At 53.1% G+C, this 20,849-nt stretch overlaps 8 protein-coding genes across 8 annotated transcripts; 6 read left to right on the forward strand and 2 right to left on the reverse strand.

The window, feature by feature from the left end:
• Nucleotides 1-89: 89 nt before the first annotated feature.
• On the reverse strand, nt 90-793 carry LOC1 (60S ribosomal subunit assembly/export protein; the record flags this gene model as incomplete). The annotated part of the gene is made up of 2 exons (XM_049396200.1): nt 90-368; nt 452-793. The coding sequence occupies 2 exons, from the start codon at nt 791-793 to the stop codon at nt 90-92; spliced, it is 621 nt and encodes a 206-aa protein (XP_049257548.1).
• A 268-nt stretch (nt 794-1,061) lies between these two features.
• J4E88_002540 (uncharacterized protein) lies at nt 1,062-1,688 on the forward strand (the record flags this gene model as incomplete). Its single annotated transcript, XM_049396201.1, has 3 exons — nt 1,062-1,160; nt 1,213-1,577; nt 1,625-1,688. The coding sequence occupies 3 exons, from the start codon at nt 1,062-1,064 to the stop codon at nt 1,686-1,688; spliced, it is 528 nt and encodes a 175-aa protein (XP_049257549.1).
• A 385-nt stretch (nt 1,689-2,073) lies between these two features.
• J4E88_002541 (uncharacterized protein) lies at nt 2,074-2,594 on the reverse strand (the record flags this gene model as incomplete). The annotated part of the gene is made up of 3 exons (XM_049396202.1): nt 2,074-2,207; nt 2,276-2,489; nt 2,559-2,594. The coding sequence occupies 3 exons, from the start codon at nt 2,592-2,594 to the stop codon at nt 2,074-2,076; spliced, it is 384 nt and encodes a 127-aa protein (XP_049257550.1).
• Nucleotides 2,595-2,968: 374 nt separating this feature from the next.
• On the forward strand, nt 2,969-3,788 carry J4E88_002542 (uncharacterized protein; the record flags this gene model as incomplete). Its single annotated transcript, XM_049396203.1, has 2 exons — nt 2,969-3,118; nt 3,171-3,788. 2 exons carry the CDS (start codon nt 2,969-2,971, stop codon nt 3,786-3,788), a joined length of 768 nt encoding a protein of 255 aa, XP_049257551.1.
• A 359-nt stretch (nt 3,789-4,147) lies between these two features.
• Nucleotides 4,148-4,500, forward strand: J4E88_002543 (uncharacterized protein; the record flags this gene model as incomplete). Its single annotated transcript, XM_049396204.1, has 3 exons — nt 4,148-4,179; nt 4,245-4,359; nt 4,423-4,500. The coding sequence occupies 3 exons, from the start codon at nt 4,148-4,150 to the stop codon at nt 4,498-4,500; spliced, it is 225 nt and encodes a 74-aa protein (XP_049257552.1).
• Nucleotides 4,501-4,798: 298 nt separating this feature from the next.
• J4E88_002544 (uncharacterized protein) lies at nt 4,799-7,426 on the forward strand (the record flags this gene model as incomplete). Its single annotated transcript, XM_049396205.1, has 5 exons — nt 4,799-4,874; nt 4,927-5,070; nt 5,180-5,247; nt 5,298-5,764; nt 5,815-7,426. The coding sequence occupies 5 exons, from the start codon at nt 4,799-4,801 to the stop codon at nt 7,424-7,426; spliced, it is 2,367 nt and encodes a 788-aa protein (XP_049257553.1).
• An 8,302-nt stretch (nt 7,427-15,728) lies between these two features.
• Nucleotides 15,729-16,975, forward strand: J4E88_002545 (uncharacterized protein; the record flags this gene model as incomplete). Its single annotated transcript, XM_049396206.1, has 3 exons — nt 15,729-16,022; nt 16,069-16,310; nt 16,366-16,975. The coding sequence occupies 3 exons, from the start codon at nt 15,729-15,731 to the stop codon at nt 16,973-16,975; spliced, it is 1,146 nt and encodes a 381-aa protein (XP_049257554.1).
• Nucleotides 16,976-19,780: 2,805 nt separating this feature from the next.
• J4E88_002546 (uncharacterized protein) lies at nt 19,781-20,643 on the forward strand (the record flags this gene model as incomplete). Its single annotated transcript, XM_049396207.1, has 3 exons — nt 19,781-19,918; nt 19,970-20,092; nt 20,197-20,643. The coding sequence occupies 3 exons, from the start codon at nt 19,781-19,783 to the stop codon at nt 20,641-20,643; spliced, it is 708 nt and encodes a 235-aa protein (XP_049257555.1).
• Nucleotides 20,644-20,849: the final 206 nt, after the last annotated feature.

Genomic DNA, 20,849 nt, shown 5'->3' on the forward strand with positions numbered 1-20,849 from the left:
CACGATGCGTGATCGTCTCGCCGCAATGTCCTTCCGTCTTTTTGATACCTCTCCATCGAGATTGAACGCACGCCCCACAGACCATCCCTTCAACCAAAGCTAACCCTCTTCCTCTGCTTGAACTTGCGATCCTTCTCCTTAATCTTATCGCCCTCATCCTTATTCCCACCCGCCCCAGGCTCACTATGCCTCTTTCTCTTCTTCTTAAGATCCTGTTTCCTCTCCTCGAAAGCCTGGTCCTTGTCTGATTTCCTCGCCTCTGCTTCTTTCCGCTTAGCCTCGCGTATCTCTTCTAGCTGACGTGCTTTGGCGATCTTGGACTCGAGGTGGCCTTCCTTCTCGGCGTTGACGACGGACATGATGGCCATCTAGACGACGTTAGTATCAGGTTCGAGGTTGAGAGAATGGACTGGTAGAGGGATGGAATACGGGACGGATGGGATTGACATACCATACTAGCCGGATCATCAACAAACTTCTTCCCCTTCTTCACACCCTTCGGTTTCGCAATACCAGCAGGTATGATGCCATTCAGCGCCGGGATATCCAGTTCCTTCTCCGTATACACGCGCTTCTTCTTCCTGCCATCCCTGGAAACTACACTCTTGGTCTTTTGCTGGCCACCTGGTTTAGCCAAGGACATGGACTTTTGCTTGCGCTTCGATATGCCCTCGGGCGCGCTACCAGTCGGTTTCGCAGACTTCGCTTTCGGTTTGTTGGCGCCGGATTTCGCAGGGCCGGATTTGCCTTTGGAGGAGGTCTTGCCCTTGGTGGAGGGCTTGGAGAGACCCATTTTAGCGAAGAAGGTGGTGCGTGGGTGAAGTTGGCGCAAAAGTTGGTGTTGGTTGTAAAGAGTCTGGAAGTCTGGAACTTTTCGTCGGCGGTTGGCGAGCTGCAGATGCCGACCGACCAGGCACGTAAGTGCCAAGGGCAGGCGCGACCGGGTGGACCGCAACCTCGACTGGCGCAACCGCAACTCCAGCAGCTAGCTAGCTCCTTGCATTACACCTACACCACCAACAATCCCACTCCCCACCGAGTCGCATACGCATACGCACGACATGATGGAGGACTCGAATCGCCTCTTCCGCTTCCCCAAGCCCGCGTGGATGAACAGCGCCAACACGCGGACTGCCGGCGTCTACATCGCGGGAGCCTTGGTGCGCGCCTCTCGCATGCCACACCTACACACCTACTAACCATGCCTCGCAGTTCGCCATGGGCTTCTACACCCTCATCGACATCTCGGTCTGGTCCAAGTCGGCCATGAACGGCTCCGAACCAACCGTCCACATCACCTTCGTCGACTGGATCCCCGGCATCTGCAGCGCCCTCGGCATGCTCGTCATCAACAGCATCGACAAGTCGCGTCTGTCTGCCGACAGCTTCTCGTACTCTGGGAACGGCGTCGCGTGGAAGGCGAGGCTGGTGTTGTTCTTGGGCTTTGCCCTGTTGGCTGGTGGGCTTGCGGGCAGTGTTGTGGTTATGGTTATGAAGTTTATTGTTGTTGGACATACTTGGCCGACGCTGTGGCTGGGCGTTGGAAACGTCGTTGCTAATGCGCTTCTTATGCTGAGGTAAGTACAATATATGAAGTGCTGGGATGGCTGCTAATATTGCGTAGTTCCGCTGTGCTCTGGATTGCGCAGAACATGGAAGACGAGTACACCTACAACCTGGCGTTGTAGGCTATTGCTGGATCGAAGACTGTGATCGAGGACGGATACTGCGCGTTCTGCATCTGGACGCGCGCATGGGACGGATATAATTATGTACGAGTATTTGAAGGGTCGGGAACGTTCGTCATAGGCAGCTTGTTGTTTCATGCCAGTCATTCAGCGATTTCGAGTTATCATGTTCCAATACGGACAACCAAAGTCATCCTATGCATTATGTTCGATATACTTGTACAAAAACGCTCAGCAAACTATGGGTACAACATAAACATGGGGCAGCACCGATCCAAATCTTCCGGCTGTCAGCATTTGCCTTCAACGCCCTCGACATTCCTCCAGTGGTCGCGCTGGACCAGATTGTGTGTGCGGTTCCTCATTACTGAGTCCCGCCGGCGAGTCAGAAGTCTTCTTGCTCCTGGAAGAACAGGGTGAAGCTGATGATGGTCGCGTATATCAGAAGACCGCCGAAGATGGACATGGCCGCCGCGCCGCCCGCGATCTCTGCCGAATGCCATAGTAGTGTTGGGAGGGCTGTCAACGGGTTAGCAATCTGCCAAGATACCCCCAGAATCGTCCCTGTGCCACCCAGGTGTACTCACCAATACCCATGACCACAAAGAAGCCCGTCAAGAACCGCCCAAAGTCGACGACACCGTTTCCGGTGCTTTCCATAAAGTCATCGCGGTTTGCTGCGCGGCCGCAGAGCCAGTTGGGCAGGGGCGCGATTACGTAGGTTGCGACGACGAGAAGCGTGAGGTAGTTCTTGAAGAGCGCGGCGGAGAGGATGACAAGGAGGAAGCCGATCGCCAGGACCTAGTAGGACGGTGTTAACGAATGCATAGTGGAATAGCGAGCGCGCGTGCATGCGACAGGCTGACGTACGAAGGACAACCCTATGATGGTCTTGATGCCGGCCATGGTAGATTCGTAGAGGAGTGCACGTGACGATTGTGTGTTGCAAAGTATGCGCCGACGTCTCCTTCGGTTCGATCCTCGGTCCGGCGAAGATGCGAGGTTGCTGTGATGGGGGTCTGGCTGCTAGACGCCTGGTGGTGAGGTTGCGTCGCACGCGCTAAGGGCCTTGCCAAGCTTGGAGCTTCTGGAGCTCATCGTCGTCAACAGCGGGTGCCTCCAGCTGCAACACCACACTCTCTCGGTCCTCGTCCCACGCCGCACACCACATCTACGGTTCTCGCTACCAAACCACGGGGCGAACATATAAAACCCTGCGGCTCGACTTACTCTTGTAACCTCCCACACCCACTTTACAACCCCACGTTCCCGCCTTCAACATGTTCCGCAACAACTACGACAACGACTCGGTCACATTCTCACCACAAGGCCGCATCTTCCAGGTGGAATATGCACAGGAAGCGGTCAAGCAGGGTTCTGTCGTCGTCGGAATCGTCAGCAAGACCCATGCAGTACTCGCCGCAATCAAGGTAATTACTCACGCTCTCCCAACTACACGGACAATCCCTAACAAACTACAAGCGAAACGCCGAAGAACTCTCTTCCTACCAGAAGAAGATCATCACCATCGATTCCCACTTCGGTGTCGCGCTCGCCGGTCTCGCCTCAGACGCCCGTGTGCTCTCCAACTTCATGAAGCAACAATCACTGGCATCCCGCCTCACATACGACCGCGCGATCCCCCTCTCTGAGATTACCTCCCGCATTGCCGACCGCGCCCAGACCAACACCCAACAGTACGGACGGAGACCCTACGGTGTGGGACTGTTGATTGCCGGTGTCGACGCAAAGGGCCCGCATCTGTTCGAGTTCCAGCCCAGCGGTGTCACACAGGAGATGGTTGCATGCGGTATCGGTGCTAGGAGTCAAATGGCGAGGACATACCTTGAGAGGCATCTGGACGACTTCGAGGGCGCCAGCAGGGAGGAGTTGATCAAGCACGCACTGAGGGCGCTGAAGGAATCGCTATCACAAGACAAGGAGCTGACTGTCGACAACACCAGCGTCGGCATCAGCGGTATCGGCGAGGACTTTGTGCACCACGAAGGCCAGGATGTTGCGGAGTGGCTGGACGCTACCTTTGAGAACAGGGAAGGCGGCGACGATAACGCCGAGGGCGGAGAGGCCATGGAGTTGTAGGGAAGCGTGCACTCTGCAAGACTCAGTATAGCCACTTGACGAGAGAATGTAGATTCATGATGTAGCCGCCTGGCTATGAAAATATAATGAACACGATTACGAATTTCTGTATGTCTTTGGAGTGCTCCAGTGACAGTTTGGAGGTACTCAGTGTCTTTTGTAGTTGCTTTCCATCAAGTAAAATATCATGTATCCGCCAGGGTGCAGTTGACCCAAACCGCTTCCTGTACCTGATACGTGCACGTGATCTGCAGCTCCGAGCCGCATGCGCGAAATCTCGCCGGAGCTCAGCAACTTCAACACCTGCACCCGCAACTCAAACCCCGTCCACACCCACGAACCCGCATTCTACCATCACAATGGCATTCGCGTGGAAAGCCGCCGGTCTCACGTACGCCCGCCCACCTCTGCTGCCGCTGCAGCCCCAGATTTGGACCCGCCATTGACTGTTGACAGCTACAACCGCTACATTGCCGTCGCATCGCGCGTCGTGCGCCGCTCGCTCAAGGAGGACAAGCGCATCGCTGCCGAGCGAAGGGGCGAGAGCGAACTCCGCTTCGCCAAGTGGGAGGTGAGTCAGGATGATGGGATGGGGTGGATTGAGGAAGTTGAGCTGGGCTAACGGGATGGGCAGAACGGCAAGCAGGGCGAGCTGAAGGAGCTCAACGCTGCGGCGCTCCAGGCACAGGCCGATGCCGCCAAGACCTCGTAAAGCAATTGAGAGGAAGGGACATGGCATAGACACGATGGAGTGGCATGGACAACGGAGGAGAGATGACGCTTGGGGAGGATAGACGTATAAGCTGTACTATCAAGCTGGAGCGGAATCAAAGCCGATGCACACCAACAATTGAGCCGACATTCACTCTCCCCAGTAATCCAATGCGCTCGTGAAGTAGAAGTGAGATGACGGTCGTGACCACCAGTAATGTTGCCGCTTGCCTCGGACGCGCGCCTGTCCAACTCGGCTGTCACAAATCTTCCCGCATCGGCATCGACTCCACCACAACATGGCAGATGCGTCTAGCAGCCACAGCACAGCCCCCACCCCGGATCATGACACAGTTGTAGCCGTTGACGGGGCTGGTAATTGTTTCTTTTACTTCTGCGTAGAGCAGTCGATGCTGATGATGCACAGGCCCCTCGCATGCGCAAGAGTCTGCGCCTACCATCTCGGCCTCTACTTCCGCTAATTTACCCTTGAGACAATCAAGACATCCGGTCGCGGGGACGCAGCCAAAGATTCATGACGTGACGGACAAGTTTACGAGAGCTTGTAATGGTGAGTTGCCATCTCAGGTACATGGAGGGGCATGGCGGGGCTGCCTCGTCATGTCGTATTACAGTCGTTGCGACGATATGTTCAGGCAACTTGGACTGACAACTTTTAGCTCTCGAAGTCGGTCAACTCGTCAAAGATGAATACTTTACGCTCTTTGAGTCCATCGGGGCCATCGAAGTACGCCGCTCTTGTTACTAGAATGAAGATTCTCGACTTACATGCAACAGATCATGGACCCCAAAATGGACAGCGGCTTCCTCCAACCCGGAGAGACCCTAGAAGACGACTACGACACTCTGGCTCCCCTTCTCCCCGAGGAACTAATAGGCATCATGGACCAACTACTCTGCTACGAAATGGCCTGGCATACCGGCTACCCGTTATCCCAGACTCTCTTCACGTCTTTGCACATCGATAAGCTGCTCTGGCCCGAGACTAAGATCCTCGAGCAGGCGCAATTTTATCGGGGAGAGATCCTGCATGAAAGACGTCCTGGACCGTTGCTGGAAGTACTAAGAGCGTATTGCCTGGCGTTGATCAAAGGATGCGACTTTGTGATTGCGAAAATCACGGGGCGGGATTACTTTGAAGAGGAGGACTTTTGCACACATACGTATAATCGGGTGTTGTTTGTTAGTGTGCCGATGGATGTGTTTTTGAGGGAGTTGGATGCGGCGATGGAGACGATTGTGGAGTATGCTTCACCGCGGACTTGACAGTCGACGGCCTGCTAACACATCGTAGTCCCGACTTTGAGATCAATGATGCGCTTCGGAAGGCAATCAGTTCACGATTAGAACTCCGGAAAGACTTCCTTCGCGCGCTTGACTTGGATCTACCGCTCGACCAGATATCCTATTCATGGCCACCGATCCTCCAAGGTATCGATTCGCTGAAGAATACGCATCAGCTTGGGAAGACTGTACCCGGTGCTTTCAGTCCGAAGATGCAACGCCGTCTCGCCTCTACAGTCCCCCCACGACCAGTCGTAGAGCTCGACTTTAAGGATGCGTTGGAAAAGCTACACCAGATAGCCACCGACTGCGCAGAAGCCACGCGCTTCCCAGCACTTCCACAAGACCCCCTCGAATACCAATCCTTCCTCTGGCACTTCTCCGCTCGCTCACCCCCGCCACTGACATACGCCCGCTCCTACCTAGCAACTCTACTCTTCCACCCCGACGTCCTCAACGCCTCCGTCTCCCTCCCTCTCGTCGACGTAAAGACACTCGTATTCCCGTCTTCACCCGTTATAGACCCCATCAACTGGACAATGTCACCACCGCGCAATGCTCTCATCCCCAAACCCCCACGCCTCCAATTCGCAATGCTCATCGACGAATTCGTAGACCGCGCCGGCCAAGCCTACCTCGATCTCTGGGTCGCCATGGGCCAGAACCGTTGTCGACTAAGACGTATGTTGACGCACGTCATCACGGGCTGGGACCTGCTTCAAGCCGACGCAAGCTCAATCGACATGGACATATCCTCCGCGGCCGCCACTCTCGGTCAAAGTGCCCAAGTCATGGAATTCTCCCTCTCTACCTGGGTCTACCACAAGAAGCTGTGGATGGTCGAAAAAGTCATCTTACTTGGTTTCGAACAGGATATCTACCTGCCGGATGAGTACGCGGGCATGTACCTCTTCCTCTCGCTCATCGCTACACGCCGGAAAGAGTTGCTCAAGAGGGTCGAAGCACACTACCTCAGTATCTCCACCGAGCTCCTCAAATCACGTCGGTTCAGAGAGGTTCAAGACGTGGAAGAAGCGTCGCCCTTCCTCGACTCCCTGCTCGCTGAAACAGAGGGAACAGCATCATTGGCCTTGGCTCTCGCCCGCTTCTACGTCATCTGCGGCTATTTGGGAAAACTACCCATGCCGAGACGAAGTCCCTTTTCTACAAAAAAGCTACGGTATGAACTCAGGATGAAACCTTTCCTCGCCTTGCAACCGCCTGAAGCACCGCCGTTTGACGACTTCAAAGCGTATAGCCAGCCTTACGGACCGGTGCCGTCTGCTTCCGAACCCCCGCCCGAGGCTTTTGTCAAGGATATCCAAGATAAGGATAGCCAGCTCTGGCAAGAAATAGACGACCGAATCAAGGCGGCGAAGACAGCGTTTGCTGAGTACAAGAGGTTGGGTGTGGGGAAGGCGAAGGCGGAGGGTGTGAAAGTGAGTTGGGAGGATGAGGTCAAGAGGATGGTGGCGAGTTGTGTTAGTCTGGGGTTGGCGGTTAAGGAGATCAAGGACCTTGTTACTGGCGTGGATGGAGGGTTCAAAGTGGAGATTCCGGAGGCGGGTATGGGGAAGAGGTATGCTGAGGGGTGGATTGTTGGGAAGGTGGTCAAGGTGTGAGGTGGTGGGGATGGGATTGAGGGTGCTGGACGTATGCGGAGGCTGGGATGGCGGTGAGTGGCGGGTGGATGGATCAGTATGGATGTTATAATAGACTGGAATAAGCACAAGAAAAATATTCGGTTGCACAGTTGAGGTCCAGCGGATGAACGACTTTCTACATGTAAACCACAAGAATCTCTTTCTATCTACTGCAATCAATGCTGTTTCCTAGCACGTAATTGTCCTGCTGTCGATCTTTACAAAAGAACGGATTTGGATCACGGTGTCGTCCAGCGAGCGAGAAGCTCGTTCACAATGCCTTCTCCATTCTCCTCCGCAGACTGTGGCAGCGCTTCTTCATCCTTCGGCGGACTTTCTGTTCTCATCATCAGAGGTGGTGGAGGTCTGCCATTTATCGACATATACGATCGAGATCTCTCATCGGCAAGTTCATCATTGGTACGAGACAGAGTCGACGTGTCAAGGTGCAGTTCTGGACGAGGATGTACTTCAGATGTCGAAGAAGCCCTCCCTCTTGAGGCACTATAGGCCAAAGCACCAACGCCAGTAATTGCGGCCCAGTTAATCTCCTCATTTGGCCTATGCGTAGAGGAAGATCTGTCGTCTTCTGTGTACGATGCGGATGATGGGCTAGGTGAGCGATCATCTTTTTCAGGGCCCTCGAGATATCTGGTTCGCATGGGTGACCTTTGGAGCTCATAGGAGTAGTCTGGCGTGACAGGAATCAGATAATTGCGACTCGTCGTGCCCAGCTCCCCAGCGCCTGCCCGGAACGGAGTATCAGAAGCGATGATCCATTTCAACGTCTCGATATTGAGCATGCCGAATACACTAGAGACGGTGATATTGCGCTGCAAGCGAACATACACCACCTCAACACGATGCTTCTTAGGAAAGGTTCTTTTAATCAGCGCTTGCTGCTCTCTGGTAAGCTCTGACATTGCGATGTGCACGTCGTGACCCTCGTCTGTGTATGTTTTGACTAGTCTTTCGAGCGATTGATCGGGTAACACCATTCGGTTTAACGAGAGAGCGTCCCCATAGCCTGTTGTGAGCCCTTGAAGATGTTCGATCGTCCATCCAGCATAGCAGCTCGGTTTTGCCCAGTCAGGTGGTGAAGGGGGTGGAGGTGGTGAATAGGGAGAATAGGGTAGAGAATTAGGGGGAGGGGGAGGTATGACTGCGTGCATTGCAGTCAAGGGCATCGGCATTGCGGTGTCCGAAAAGATGTTCGGTCCAGACGTGGAGACATTACGTGCCGGACCTGGTACTCGTCGCTCAGCCAGCGGTGTGTTGGTAGCGTCTGTCGTTGTATGTGTATGCGGGCCCGGTTGATCTGTTACAATCGGGCCTTCCGGTGCATTGTCAGCCACAGGCTGCCCAGGAGTGTCTACCAAGGTTGAGGTACCTTGACTAGGGGATAGCCCAAGTGTTCTATCACTGTCAGGTGATCCAGACAGGATACGTGGCTGTGAGATGAACGAGCTGGCGTTCACCGAAGTCTCATTTCCATATTGTGGCACGCTGCTCCTATGTATGCTTAGGCGTAATCCTGACTCCGTCGCGTTCTCAAATGTGATTGCTGTATCCCTGATAGCCACATCTGATGAATCTTGAAGCCCATTTCGAGAGGCCTGAGGAGTGTCGCGGTGATGCGATGCGATGGGACGTGCCCGTTGCAGTTGCACAATCGTGGATCCAAGCTCCAGCCTCTCCGTTTCATGAATCGGTCGTTGACGTCCATCTCTCTGTGCAAGCGCAAGACTGGCCACAGCAATCATCAATACAAGATTTCCCTTCGCATCTCGAAGATCATTGCGCAGGTCGTCGAACTGTGGTTGTAGGAACGGCCATTTCGCCCTTTCGAACCGAGATAGCTCGATGTTCGAGCGCAGAGCAGGGCGTTTCCCCACTTGCTCAAATGCGCGCCGCAAAAGAGCTTCGATCTCCGTGAATGAAGACCTGCAGCGACGAAGAGCATGCGAAATATCGTTGAGAGCGATGGAGTTGAAAACCGACTTGAGAGTACCTTGCGCATCCGGCTGTGGTATAATGAGTTCGCGCACTTGGTTGAGGATAGCGCATGTGCTGCTGATGTCGTCTGCGATGCTTGTAACTCGCTGGCTGGCTGTCGCGACCTTTTCGGCTAGGGCATATAGCTTTACGGAGGCCTGTACGCCTGCTGCGGTGATGCCGACCACGGATCCTGCGATGCTGAGAGGATCCGCCATTCTGTGCTTTCGACGCAGCACACGTTACGTTCTCAGTCAGGTAGCCAAAAGATGGGACAGCCCATGAGAAGGAGACAAGAGCCAGAATCATAAGCTCATGATCTGCGGGTGTAGGAAGGCTGAGATGTGCGTCTTGGGGGCGCAGCCGGCTTACTCGATACCTAGAAACCTAGGTATGTCGGCAGATGGCCGCATGCGTGTCGTAACGCAACTCAGCTCGATCTCACCGAACATATATCCCGAATCCGCGAGCCTCATGGGGCGGTCGCCGTGCATTTTTGTTGTTAAAGTGTAGTAGATAGAGTATTAGATGTTTCCAGGAATGCAAAGCGCCGTTGCCGTTGTACCTAGGTACTGTACGAAGTAGACCCTGCCAATCTGCCCCGCCCCACTTCAGCTTCGCGCGACGCCAACCCATGTCTCTCAGAAGGATGCACCTCGATCCCTCAACGGAAAAGCGCCACGCCACTGCTGACGTGATTATGTTATCTTTCGCTCCTTCGCTGCTGTCAGGGCACGATCTGCGAATCTTCATCGCGACCACCTCTGATGTCAACTTGATCAGCTTCCTTCCACAGCTGCTTTTACACCATGCACCTCCTGAAGCGTGACACCGACGGCGAGTTCAGCCTTGCTGACTATGACGACAGACAGCTGCCGCCTTACGCGATACTGTCACATACCTGGGGTTCCGATAACAGTGAAGTGTCGTTCAAAGACATCATGAAAGGCAGAGGCAAAGAAAAGCAAGGCTATGCCAAACTACACTTCTGCGCTGACCAAGCTGCTAACGATGGCCTTGAATTCTTCTGGGTGGGCTGATGATGTTCTGCGTCCTTCGCGTATCGGCTAATACTTGTTAGGTGGATACGTGCTGCATCGATAAGAAAGATAGCGTGGAACTCTCGAAAGCGATAAACTCCATGTTCGCATGGTATCAACATTCAACCCGATGCTACGTCTATCTTTCCGATGTGACAGCCCCGCCTCGAACGCCTTGGAAGACTGCATTCCAGAAGAGCAAATGGTTCACCAGGGGCTGGACTCTACAGGAACTACTCGCTCCAGCTTCTGTTGAGTTCTTCACCGTTGATGGGGAGCGCCTTGGTGATAAGCAAACATTGTCGCTGGCCATCCGTCAAGCAACGGGTATTCCTTCGCTAGCTTTGGAGACCTTCCAGCTGAACTTCTCAGAGTTTAGTATAGAAGAGCGGATGTCTTGAGCAGCTGGGCGGGAAACCAAACGGGAAGAAGACGCAATCTATTCTCTACTTGGCCTGTTCGACATACACATGCCACCTATATACGGAGAAGGCAAATCAAATGCATTCGATCGTCTCGAATTGGAGATGCAGCGGAAGCTGGCACTTGATAGTTCACGTAAAAGAAGCGCCGAGGAAGCTTTTGAAACGACACCCACTGGCCCGGAACGAAGGAAATACCCTGCGAGCGACGAGGCGAAAGAACATTCATTGAGAATGCAGAGCTGGTGGACGGAAGCAATCACCAAGAACATAGGAGTACCCAGAGGCTATGCACAAGTTGCTGTGTTGCTGTTGAAATGGACGGATGAATTGGATGAGTTGCAAACCAGCGACGAAGTAAGTAGCATCAGATTCATGTCACCTTCCAGCACTATCGGGAAGCTTCTTACAAGCTTTCTCGGCTTTTGAAAAAGACAAAGATTCATAGTTCTGACTCGATCACAGGTAGCGGAGCTCCAACATGTCTTCCGGGAGCGTTTTAATTTCGAGACTGAGGTTGTTGAGCTCAACCACCAGAGCAAACCACAGCATCAGATGAATCGAGCTGTGACCACGTTTGTTGCGACCTACGATACACCTTCTACTTTGTTGATCGTGTTCTACACGGGCTACGCTGTTCACTATAAGAATTCTGGTCGACTCGAATTCATACCATCCTTGGACTCATCAACGCTTCGTAAGACTTCAACTAGTGCTGAGATAAACTGGTACAAGACAGAAAACCTTCTTTGTTCAGATGAAATCGACGGAGACGTTCTTGCGATACTAGACACAACGTACGCTAGCAACAGCAATATAGGTCATGTGTCCAAGGACGTCAGCAACTCCGACGACAGGGACTATGATGCTACCAGGCGATTTCAGTTGATAAACAACTGTGATCAGAGGGCTCCTGGCTCCGAGTCATTTACGCGCAGATTGATTGACGGTTTGAAAGAGCTCCACGAAAGCAACGAGGACTCCGTCTTTTCGACGCAGAGACTTCATCAATGGATTGAGATGAGCTCGGGACGACCAGGTACAAGCTCTGAGTTATCCTCTCTGCTACCGGACAAGCGCCACATACTTTTAGCACCGATGTTGCAACAGGCACACTATACAAGGCTAGCCCGCGAGCATCACAGGCCCCCTGGACGAGGTTACCTGAAGCTTGGTCTCGAAGTCCGGGATGCGCATTTGACCCAGGACCAGATAGATCGTCTTGCGAGTGTTCTCTCGGCATCATTAAGTGGGGGCTTTATAGGCCTTCGCTGGATCGATTGGCTTGGATTCGAGCGTCGTGAACCAGTGTTGTTGTCATCTTCGGAATATTATTCCTTGATAGTGAAGGCCGTTGCGATCTGGAGAAGATTTGTAGCACAGAGGAAGGCATACAGAGCGGCAGCTGCCCACTCAGCCCCTGTGTCGTAGCAAAATTTGGGTGAAGGGAATGCGAGCGTATGAGCGGCGTGAGCTTAACGCCCACTTATTACTGTCCTTGTACATTGTAAGGCTTACGGCGCTCTATCCGAGGAAATGGATTCCAACGATCTATAGGTGCGCGACGAAAACAGCGGTGTATGCGTTTCTGCATGTCGACACACATGTGGTGGGATGGCGCCAAGGTGCTATTCCCCGAGCAGCCCAGGCGATCAAATTGTAGATTAGAAGTCTACTAAAACTACCATGCGAAGTGATTCATATTATTGCATTCTCAACGTATAGGTGATACAAATCACACATCAAATATAGAGGGTCCGTAGTCTCCAAAGTTCTCTTCTACGTCAACTGCAAGAATCTTCGCATAACTACCTAGACATTAGTGTAACTGCGCCTTCCATGGTTTCGAACTCATGACGCCATGGACAGCTATCTTCCTTTCGTGGGCTCATAACTGTAAACGCGTATAGTAATCACACAGTTCTGTGCTGATCGTATTGCAGTAGTTGACTTTAGCGGTAGCACAAACACGCGCAGTCAATACAAACGTTCCTTATCGTCGAAAGTTTGTCCACCCCCGTGTACTTCGCATGCCAGCGGAGTCTCATCCGACAAGTGATATACGTAGCTTGATCTCGAAACTCAGATAATGGTGAGTTGGTTGTGAGGCGTTAAGCCAGCCAGTACTTGAGTGTCTTGATTGCCGTGTAGCCGGCCTCAAGGGTTGGGATACCGAGCTGAAGACTGAGGCGTTTCTCCCGGCGTTTGTAGTACGCCTTGCGTCTTGACAAATGTATCGATATTTATTCCCGGATGATCAACTACGATGTTCGCGTCCAAGCCGGTATCATGCAGCGCCTTCCGCGTCAGTTCGAGCTTCACATGTTCTCTCAGCAACGTGATTCGAGTGGCGCGGTCAGTATGTAGCAGAATAATGCTTGGTCACAACATTGTCAAACGCGTGGCGACTGAAATGGCGAGATGCAGACGGCTTCAAGAACTTAAAGTTCTGGCAGACGTGGAATGGTGTGTCAATGCGAGGTGACATGTTGGTTCGAGGTCTCTGTCTCTCTCTAGGTGCCTAGGTAGTGATCAGTGACTGCAGATCAGGGGTCGACGATCGCTGAACTGGAGCGTCGAGACTGCTGAGAAGACATTGGCTTGTGCTTGAACTGTTCGTTTGGGTCAGCTTACACCTACTGCGGGGCGCCTTACGCCGTTTTCGCTTACCTAGAGAGTGTCAATCGCGAAGATGCCATGCCATATGTCGATCCAACGGCGAACCCATCTTCGTGCAGGATCTAGATAGACCCTGGCTATACATACTCAAGCTATTGAAACGTGAAGGTGCCAGAGGCGCGGTACTGTAGGATGAGAACAGCAATCGACATACGTGCCACATCGCAGTCCACGTTACAGCATAGATACGTGCACTAAGTCTGCATCGTTGAGGAGGTTCGAAGATCTGCGTGGCTAGTAAAGACACAATTATCATGCATGGCGTTCGAGGTCAGCTCTCACGGACCTCAATCGTTGCTGCGGTCTCGAACTAGACTAGTGCGCCAAGGGAACAATTTGGCGCTATCGACCCGTTCCGGCTGAGATCACGTTTCGCGAGATGCTTCCGAGGTTCCGGCATCTTCTCCCTTCTCAGGCATCCACATGCTCGCAAGCACTATACATGGCAAACTCATGACGCATTTCTACAAAACCTTTTTCACACTGCACGACATATCACAAATCAACTGATGTCGCATGGGCGTTCGTCTGGCTGCATCGCTGACGTAGCGCAAACTTTGTAACCGACCCTGTCCGGGCACACCTCAGCTGTAGGATTCCTGTCGCACCCCGCGTTATGCCGCTGCCAGCACAATATCTGCACGGGATCATGGTTCCTGAGGCAGTACTCGAGTTTGAAACGGACGTTACCTCAAGGATGATCCTTCAGCAAATCTTTCCCACGCGAACGACACACGCTGCATTGCTTGGTATGCCAAAATGGCAAATGCGTCGCGATGTTGTGTAACGCCTGATCGGTGACAAGACTCAGCAGTACACTAAACAGGGCTTTGTTAGGCGAGATGATCTCGCACGGTGTTTGCGACGCACAAGAGTGTGCGTACAGCTGCGAGGCCTTCCGCGCCTGTTGAGACAACTGCGGACACGGTGGAATCATGGCGTGGCGTTGCGCCTCATCAATACACTGGAGTTTCTTTAAACCCGCGGTCTACAACACGGACAAAGGCGGCCCGCCTTACAAGCACTATACGATGTATCCTTCTAATCAGCTATCTTGCAGGGCCTGTCTTGAACGGCGGACCAGAGCGCACCAGGTTGGTACGCTGTAAGGCAGCTAAAGATGATAGAGTTTGAAGTCCGATCCGCAGGGATGCTTCCGAACATCAAGACTCGCCATCTTCTACTTTAGTGTCGCACTAGGACTACGGGCAGATTACACCACACAAATTAGCCGGTATTTGGTGGCTTTCGTGCATGACGCTACCAGCCCCGAGTGGTACCCTGTTCTATTCCGTGCTGGTGTACCCCTCAGCATGTGAAGATATCATCTTGACGCGGACGCACAAGTTCACCAGGCAGTACAGAGGCGGGAAGATTTGCTAAGAATACGGCCAACGAACAGCAGGAACAATCGTAGTATGTTCGCGTCAACAACTTCGTGCTGAGCTCTCGCCTGATCATCAAAGCCATTCCGTACGGACTTAGCCTGTCTGGTCATTCAGCAACGGACGTCGTGTATTCGACCAAGACGATTTCTTGTGTAACATCGGGTGCGCCACGCGAAAGCTCGTTCGTCAAAGCACCTGCATGATCTTCACCCGGCGAACCGAGGGACGAGTTCCTGGTTTGGAGACGTTCATTCGGTTGGCGGCAAAGATCATCATCCATCACGAGAAACGCATGGACTGCATCATGCAAGTGCGTTCGTATGTCGTCTTGCTTACTGCAGCGGTTCGCCATGAAATACGCCCCTCGAATCTGGACTATTTGCGTGTTCCGTGAGGAGTGTCTAGTCTCGTTGGCCCGAGCCAACTTCTTGCCGTCCGCTAAGTCTAGCTCCTTCGTTAGGCACAGCATCTCCCCAGATCTTCCCTACCGCTGCTTCCAGGGTCATGTTTATCCATCGGTTTTGAGTTTCGGATACCTCCTCAAACGACGTAGCATCCCGGTTCTGTGTGAACTGGCGCACTAGCCCGTGCAGCCTGCAGTGCAGGTACCTCTGGGCGCCGTGCCTGACACATGTACTCTTCCACACACAGGGAACCGCGAATACATATGTAAAGGATTGCCTTGGTCGCCTCATTGTACCTGTCCGACACATTGACAAGCTACCTGTGGCATCGTCTGTACCTTTTTGCAACCGCCATGGATCCTTTAACACCCGAACAGTCGGCTGCCCTGGCCAAGGACGATCGGGGTCCGCTCACCAAGTCTATCGTCGTTGCCTTTACATGCATCGCGGTGATATGCGTTGGCCTACGTCTCTTCACTCGACTTCGATACTTGGGACGAGCATTAGGATGGGAAGACTACACCATCGTAGTCTCCATGGCTCTCTCAATCGCCACCGGTATACTTCAAGTCATGCAAGCAAACGCTGGCAACGGCAAACACGCCGCCCTCATCGAATTCCCTACCGGAGTTGAAATCATCTTGAAGGTGAGGAACAGACCCTTCTTCATACTACCAAGCTAATGTATCCCAGTACCTGTTCTGGAGTATCATTTGCTACAACGCCAGCCTCATGTTCACCAAAGTGTCTATCCTCCTGCAGTACGGCCGGATCTTCACTGTGCGAGAGATGCGCATCCCTCTCCACATCGTTATGGCCATTTGCATCCTTTGGGGTGTATCTACGATCATCACTTCGATCTTCACATGCGTCCCTATCCACGCTTACTGGAAGATCCTTGAGCAGCCGACTTCGAAGTGTATCGACAACAAGACGTGAGTGCTACCAACGTGCTCAGCTTTACGATACGCAATGCTAATTTGGTCATAGGATTTGGTATGTGAACGCCAGCATCAACATCGTCACCGATCTTCTCGTGGCCTTCCTTCCCGTTCGAGTCATCTGGACCCTGCAAATTGCCATGCGTCAGAAGGTTGCTCTCCTAGCCATCCTCACTATCGGTTGGTTTGTGTGTGTCGTATCGATTCTTCGGCTCCACGCCCTTGTCGTCCTGGTTGCACATCCCGACGACAACACTTATTACAGTGCACCAACAGCTTACTGGTCCGCGATCGAGATGAACCTTGCTATCGTGTGCGCATCACTTCCTGCACTTAAGCCACTGGTCGTCAAGATCATTCCCGGCTTCTCTTCATCGCTCAACGCCAGCAGAGCAATCTACGGAAATGGCACGGGAACTGGAGCCAGCACGAAGCAAATTGGAGTCAGGAGCACAGCAAGACGCATGGACGACGATTTTGAATTGGGTCGACCTGGTAGCACAACACCATACCAGACCACTTCTGAAGAAGGGGGCATGTATGGGAAGAACATTTACGTTTCGCGACATTTCGAGCAGCATTTCGAACAGAGCTCGCGCATCAGCGACAGCGAGAGCCAGAAGGATCTCGTCGCTGAGCCAAACTCGGTACTTCACTGAGCAATTGTTACATAGAATTTGACATCTTTCTTCCGAAACTTGCTCATGCATGAACCCGTCTCCTCTCCTCTCCTCTCCACTTCCCGGTCTGATGTTGATAGCTCTCAACGGAACAGCGCACGGTGCCTCGCGACGTGCCGCCTGCCAGGGAATGCATCTCGGTTATCATCTCCTGAACCCGATGGCGCAGTGTGCAAAACGCCTCTTTTCTATACCCACCACTCGTTCATACAGTCGAACTCCGCCGCGCGCTGAATGGCTAATACCAGTCTTGGCCTCCACTATTAGCCGCGATTATTGACGCGGGTGAGAATGCAGCGCCACCCGTCGGAAGGCTTGAATTTGATATCCTTCGAGTATAGCACCAAGGCCCAAGGGGTTCTTGATTAGCGCACCAAGGTACGTACCTGAGCGCTGGGCTATGATACCTGGGAATGCCGCCTGCCTAACACGGCCAAGCATGAGGCCTCAACATCGACGGACGCCTTGAACCGACCTGCCGCCGTCATCTGCATGACACGTGAGCCACGCGTCTGACGGAGATGCTCCCTGTGGCACGCAACGTCGACGATGCCGACGGAGCTGTCGATCACCCTCCGGCATCTCCACAGGCATCGCTTGCTAGCCCGTTCGAGCCTGGCACCTCGGTAACGGCCCGATTGCGCGCCAACATGCCGGTCGCTTCTTATACCCGTTGCCTCCCTTTCGCGACCGTGAATCGCGCATGTACTTATAGCAATCTCAATCGGTCCGCGAACCGGATCGCTGGTCGTTTCCATACCTGTCGGAGGGTGTTCCGGACGATCGGCGTTCTGCCTCCCGGGCGTCTTCGCGTAGATGAGCACAGTAGCAAAACACCGTGTGTTAGACGAATCGCATCTCCCATATACATAGATCGGAAACCGGCAGAAGAAGGGCCGGTGACACTGGATCTCACCAGTGTACCGGGTTTCATTGATCCTGACGACTGACGTGCCTTAGCAGATCAAGTTGGAAGGACAGCAATGTTCGAAGTGCTAAGGGGCAGCTTCTAGTGTTTCCAGGAGAATACTATCGGGGGACACTATCACGAGGAAATCCGAGTAGGTTCGTTGATGCGCTAATGTTCCGTGACGCTCCCCATCACACCCAACGGTGACAGTTCACGAGATCATCGACTTTAATCGTACGATGTTTACTCATCAATGGGAATCTCCAATACGCTATGTCATGGATGGGACAATCTTATATCCGTAATGCGAATCTGATCGGACTTCTGCACTGCGTCCTATGGCAAAAAGTTCCGTGAAGATGTACCCATGGTCGCGGAAACATCACGTACATTCACTCCGCCCAGGGCTTCCTTGCAACGGCTTTCAATCCCAAGTATACCCAGACCCCCGAGCCGCCCTCCTAGCCCGTCGTTGGTCGCCAACTCAAACACAGCCCGATTGCAGATCTGACATGTCATGGCACGGCGAAAACACCTGTAGCGTCTAGCGGGATGTCACAGTCGACGGAGCAGCTATTTGCATCGCGTAAAATAAACCTCCGCGATCTTTCCAAACTCTATTGCGGACATTTCGTGCTGGTTCTGCAGTGGTAGCAACATTGCGATCGACAAGAAGAAGGCGTCTAGCATGACCACTAGAATCTATTCTGAACACGCAGGGGAATAGGTGTACCACTATCAAGCTTCTTCCCCTTGGTCTCCTTGATGTCGAGACCGAGGAAACAGCAGGCTGGTATATACCTTACCTTCTTCACGAATGCAAAGTGCCTAGGCATTGCGCTGAGGGACTTGCCATTGAGCAAGGGCTCGTGTTTCGTCATTTGCTGGACCGCTCTCTGCGAGATGTGAATAAGGTGGCTGGTCGAATGTCGCGCTCTATCGTGGCGTCGAGCTTTGCATCATTCAGCAAGACTACCTAGGTAGGTACCTAGGTACGGCTCGGGGGCTGTCATCCGACCATCCGACCATCCGACATGGTAGAATCCTTGTCTTGGGGTTGAGGAACACGATAAATCAGATGTGAGTAATCTAGGTACCTGGGTATGTAACAATAGTTCGCTGGAATCCTTTGCCGTTAGTGTCGATGACCGCCTGGGGCAGCGGGGAAGTGCGCGACCCGCTCCGGGCCTTGAGCGCTGCTGCATCGTCCCACCTGGCCTACTTCCTCTCTTCGCATCACTCACAACCACACTCATCAAACTTCAATACCGTCTGCGACAACACCATCGCCATCAGAAGTGCACGTGTCTTTCCTTGTCACGCCTTGTGACGTGAACATGGAGTTGTCATCCCACTTCGGCGCGGAGCTCGGTGGGCCGCGCTGGTTGCATCGCACATAGCACCTGTTTACTCACCTCAACTTGGCCGTCACACCTGCAAAGAGCGATGCATTTCGGTGAGTACGCCAGTGCCCCGGATATGGAAGACCCTCTCTTCGATAGCTTCCATTGGTGGGTCTTCTCGTGCAAGATTGATCACCACATTGCGGGGTGCGTCATATCTAGATGAACTGTGGATCCACGAAGCGACTGCTGAGGCCATTGTCCGTGGTTATTTGGCAGAGCGAGATCTGATTACTGAAATTGAGCACCCCATGATCACCAGAGAGGCTGTCATTGCCGCTGACTGAACACTATACCAAGACCTTCAGCAGGACCAGCCGGCTCATTCTTTGGATAAGAGTAGCTGAGCCCTTCGGCGTACGTTTCTTGTTGATTTCAAAGGACATAAAGGTTGCACTACATAATCATCGGATTACAATCTAGAAGTTGCGCTCCGCCCAACACGTTACGGAAAGTAAACACTCTGCCAACATGCGCGTCACCATCCGCTCGGCATGGCTGGCTATCGCAGCCTTCGCAGTTGCAGCATCAGCAACTCCAATGGAACTAACAAATCGCCAATCGACGGTGAAGATCATGGCTCTCGGCGATTCGATCACCGGTAGCCCAGTATGTACTCTGCACCAATACTACTGCAATACGTACTTAACCACGACATAGGGCTGCTGGCGGGCTTACCTCTGGCAAAACCTTCAACAAGCCGGTATCAAGAACACCGACTTTGTAGGCAGTCTGGCTGGCCAGGGCTGTGGCTTTCCATACGACGGAGAGAACGAGGGACATGTTTAGCATTTTTTTCTCTGAATGTAAGCTGCCTTGGGTATCACTACGAGGGACATGTAAGCTTATTACCACGTACCCATTGCACGGCTGATCCGGAAGGGCAGGGCGGCTTTCTAGCAGTAAACATCGCGAACCAGAACCAGCTTCCCGGTTGGCTCTCGTCCGCCAAACCCGACATCGTCATGATGCACCTCGGTACGAACGACGTGTGGAGCAACCGCTCGCCCCAAGAGATCACCACCGCTTTCAGCAAGCTCGTAGACCAGATGCGCGCTTCGAAGCCCACGATGAAGATTCTCGCCGCGAAGATCATTCCTATGAATCCGTCGAACTGCGCTGAGTGTGGGCAACGTGTCGTTGCCCTGAACACTGCGATTCAAGCTTGGGCGGCAACCAAGACGACTGCAGACAGCCCCATCACGGTCGTAGACGCGTGGACTGGGTTTGACACGAAGACTATGACCGGCGATGGCGTTCATCCGAATGATGCGGGTAATAAGAAGCTGGCCAAAGCGTGGTTTCAGCCATTGGCGGATGCCATCAAAGGCTGATATGCCTGGACAATCAATGTCTACGTTTTACCAAGAGGACGCGATGCTGACACATTCTCGGGCCATCGGTGTACACATCTCATCGATGCGCGATGTACTGAGACGCGTTGGTGTGTAGACTCCGTTCGCTGTTTTTGGCCGCTCCTCCACTCTTCAAGAAATACTTATTATCCTCAAATTGCATGAACGATCTCTCCTCCGGACTC

The sequence above is a fragment of the Alternaria novae-zelandiae genome (assembly GCF_023758075.1).
Source record: "Alternaria novae-zelandiae strain BMP 2774 chromosome Unknown scaffold_4, whole genome shotgun sequence".
NCBI classification, from domain to species: Eukaryota; Fungi; Ascomycota; class Dothideomycetes; order Pleosporales; family Pleosporaceae; genus Alternaria; species Alternaria novae-zelandiae.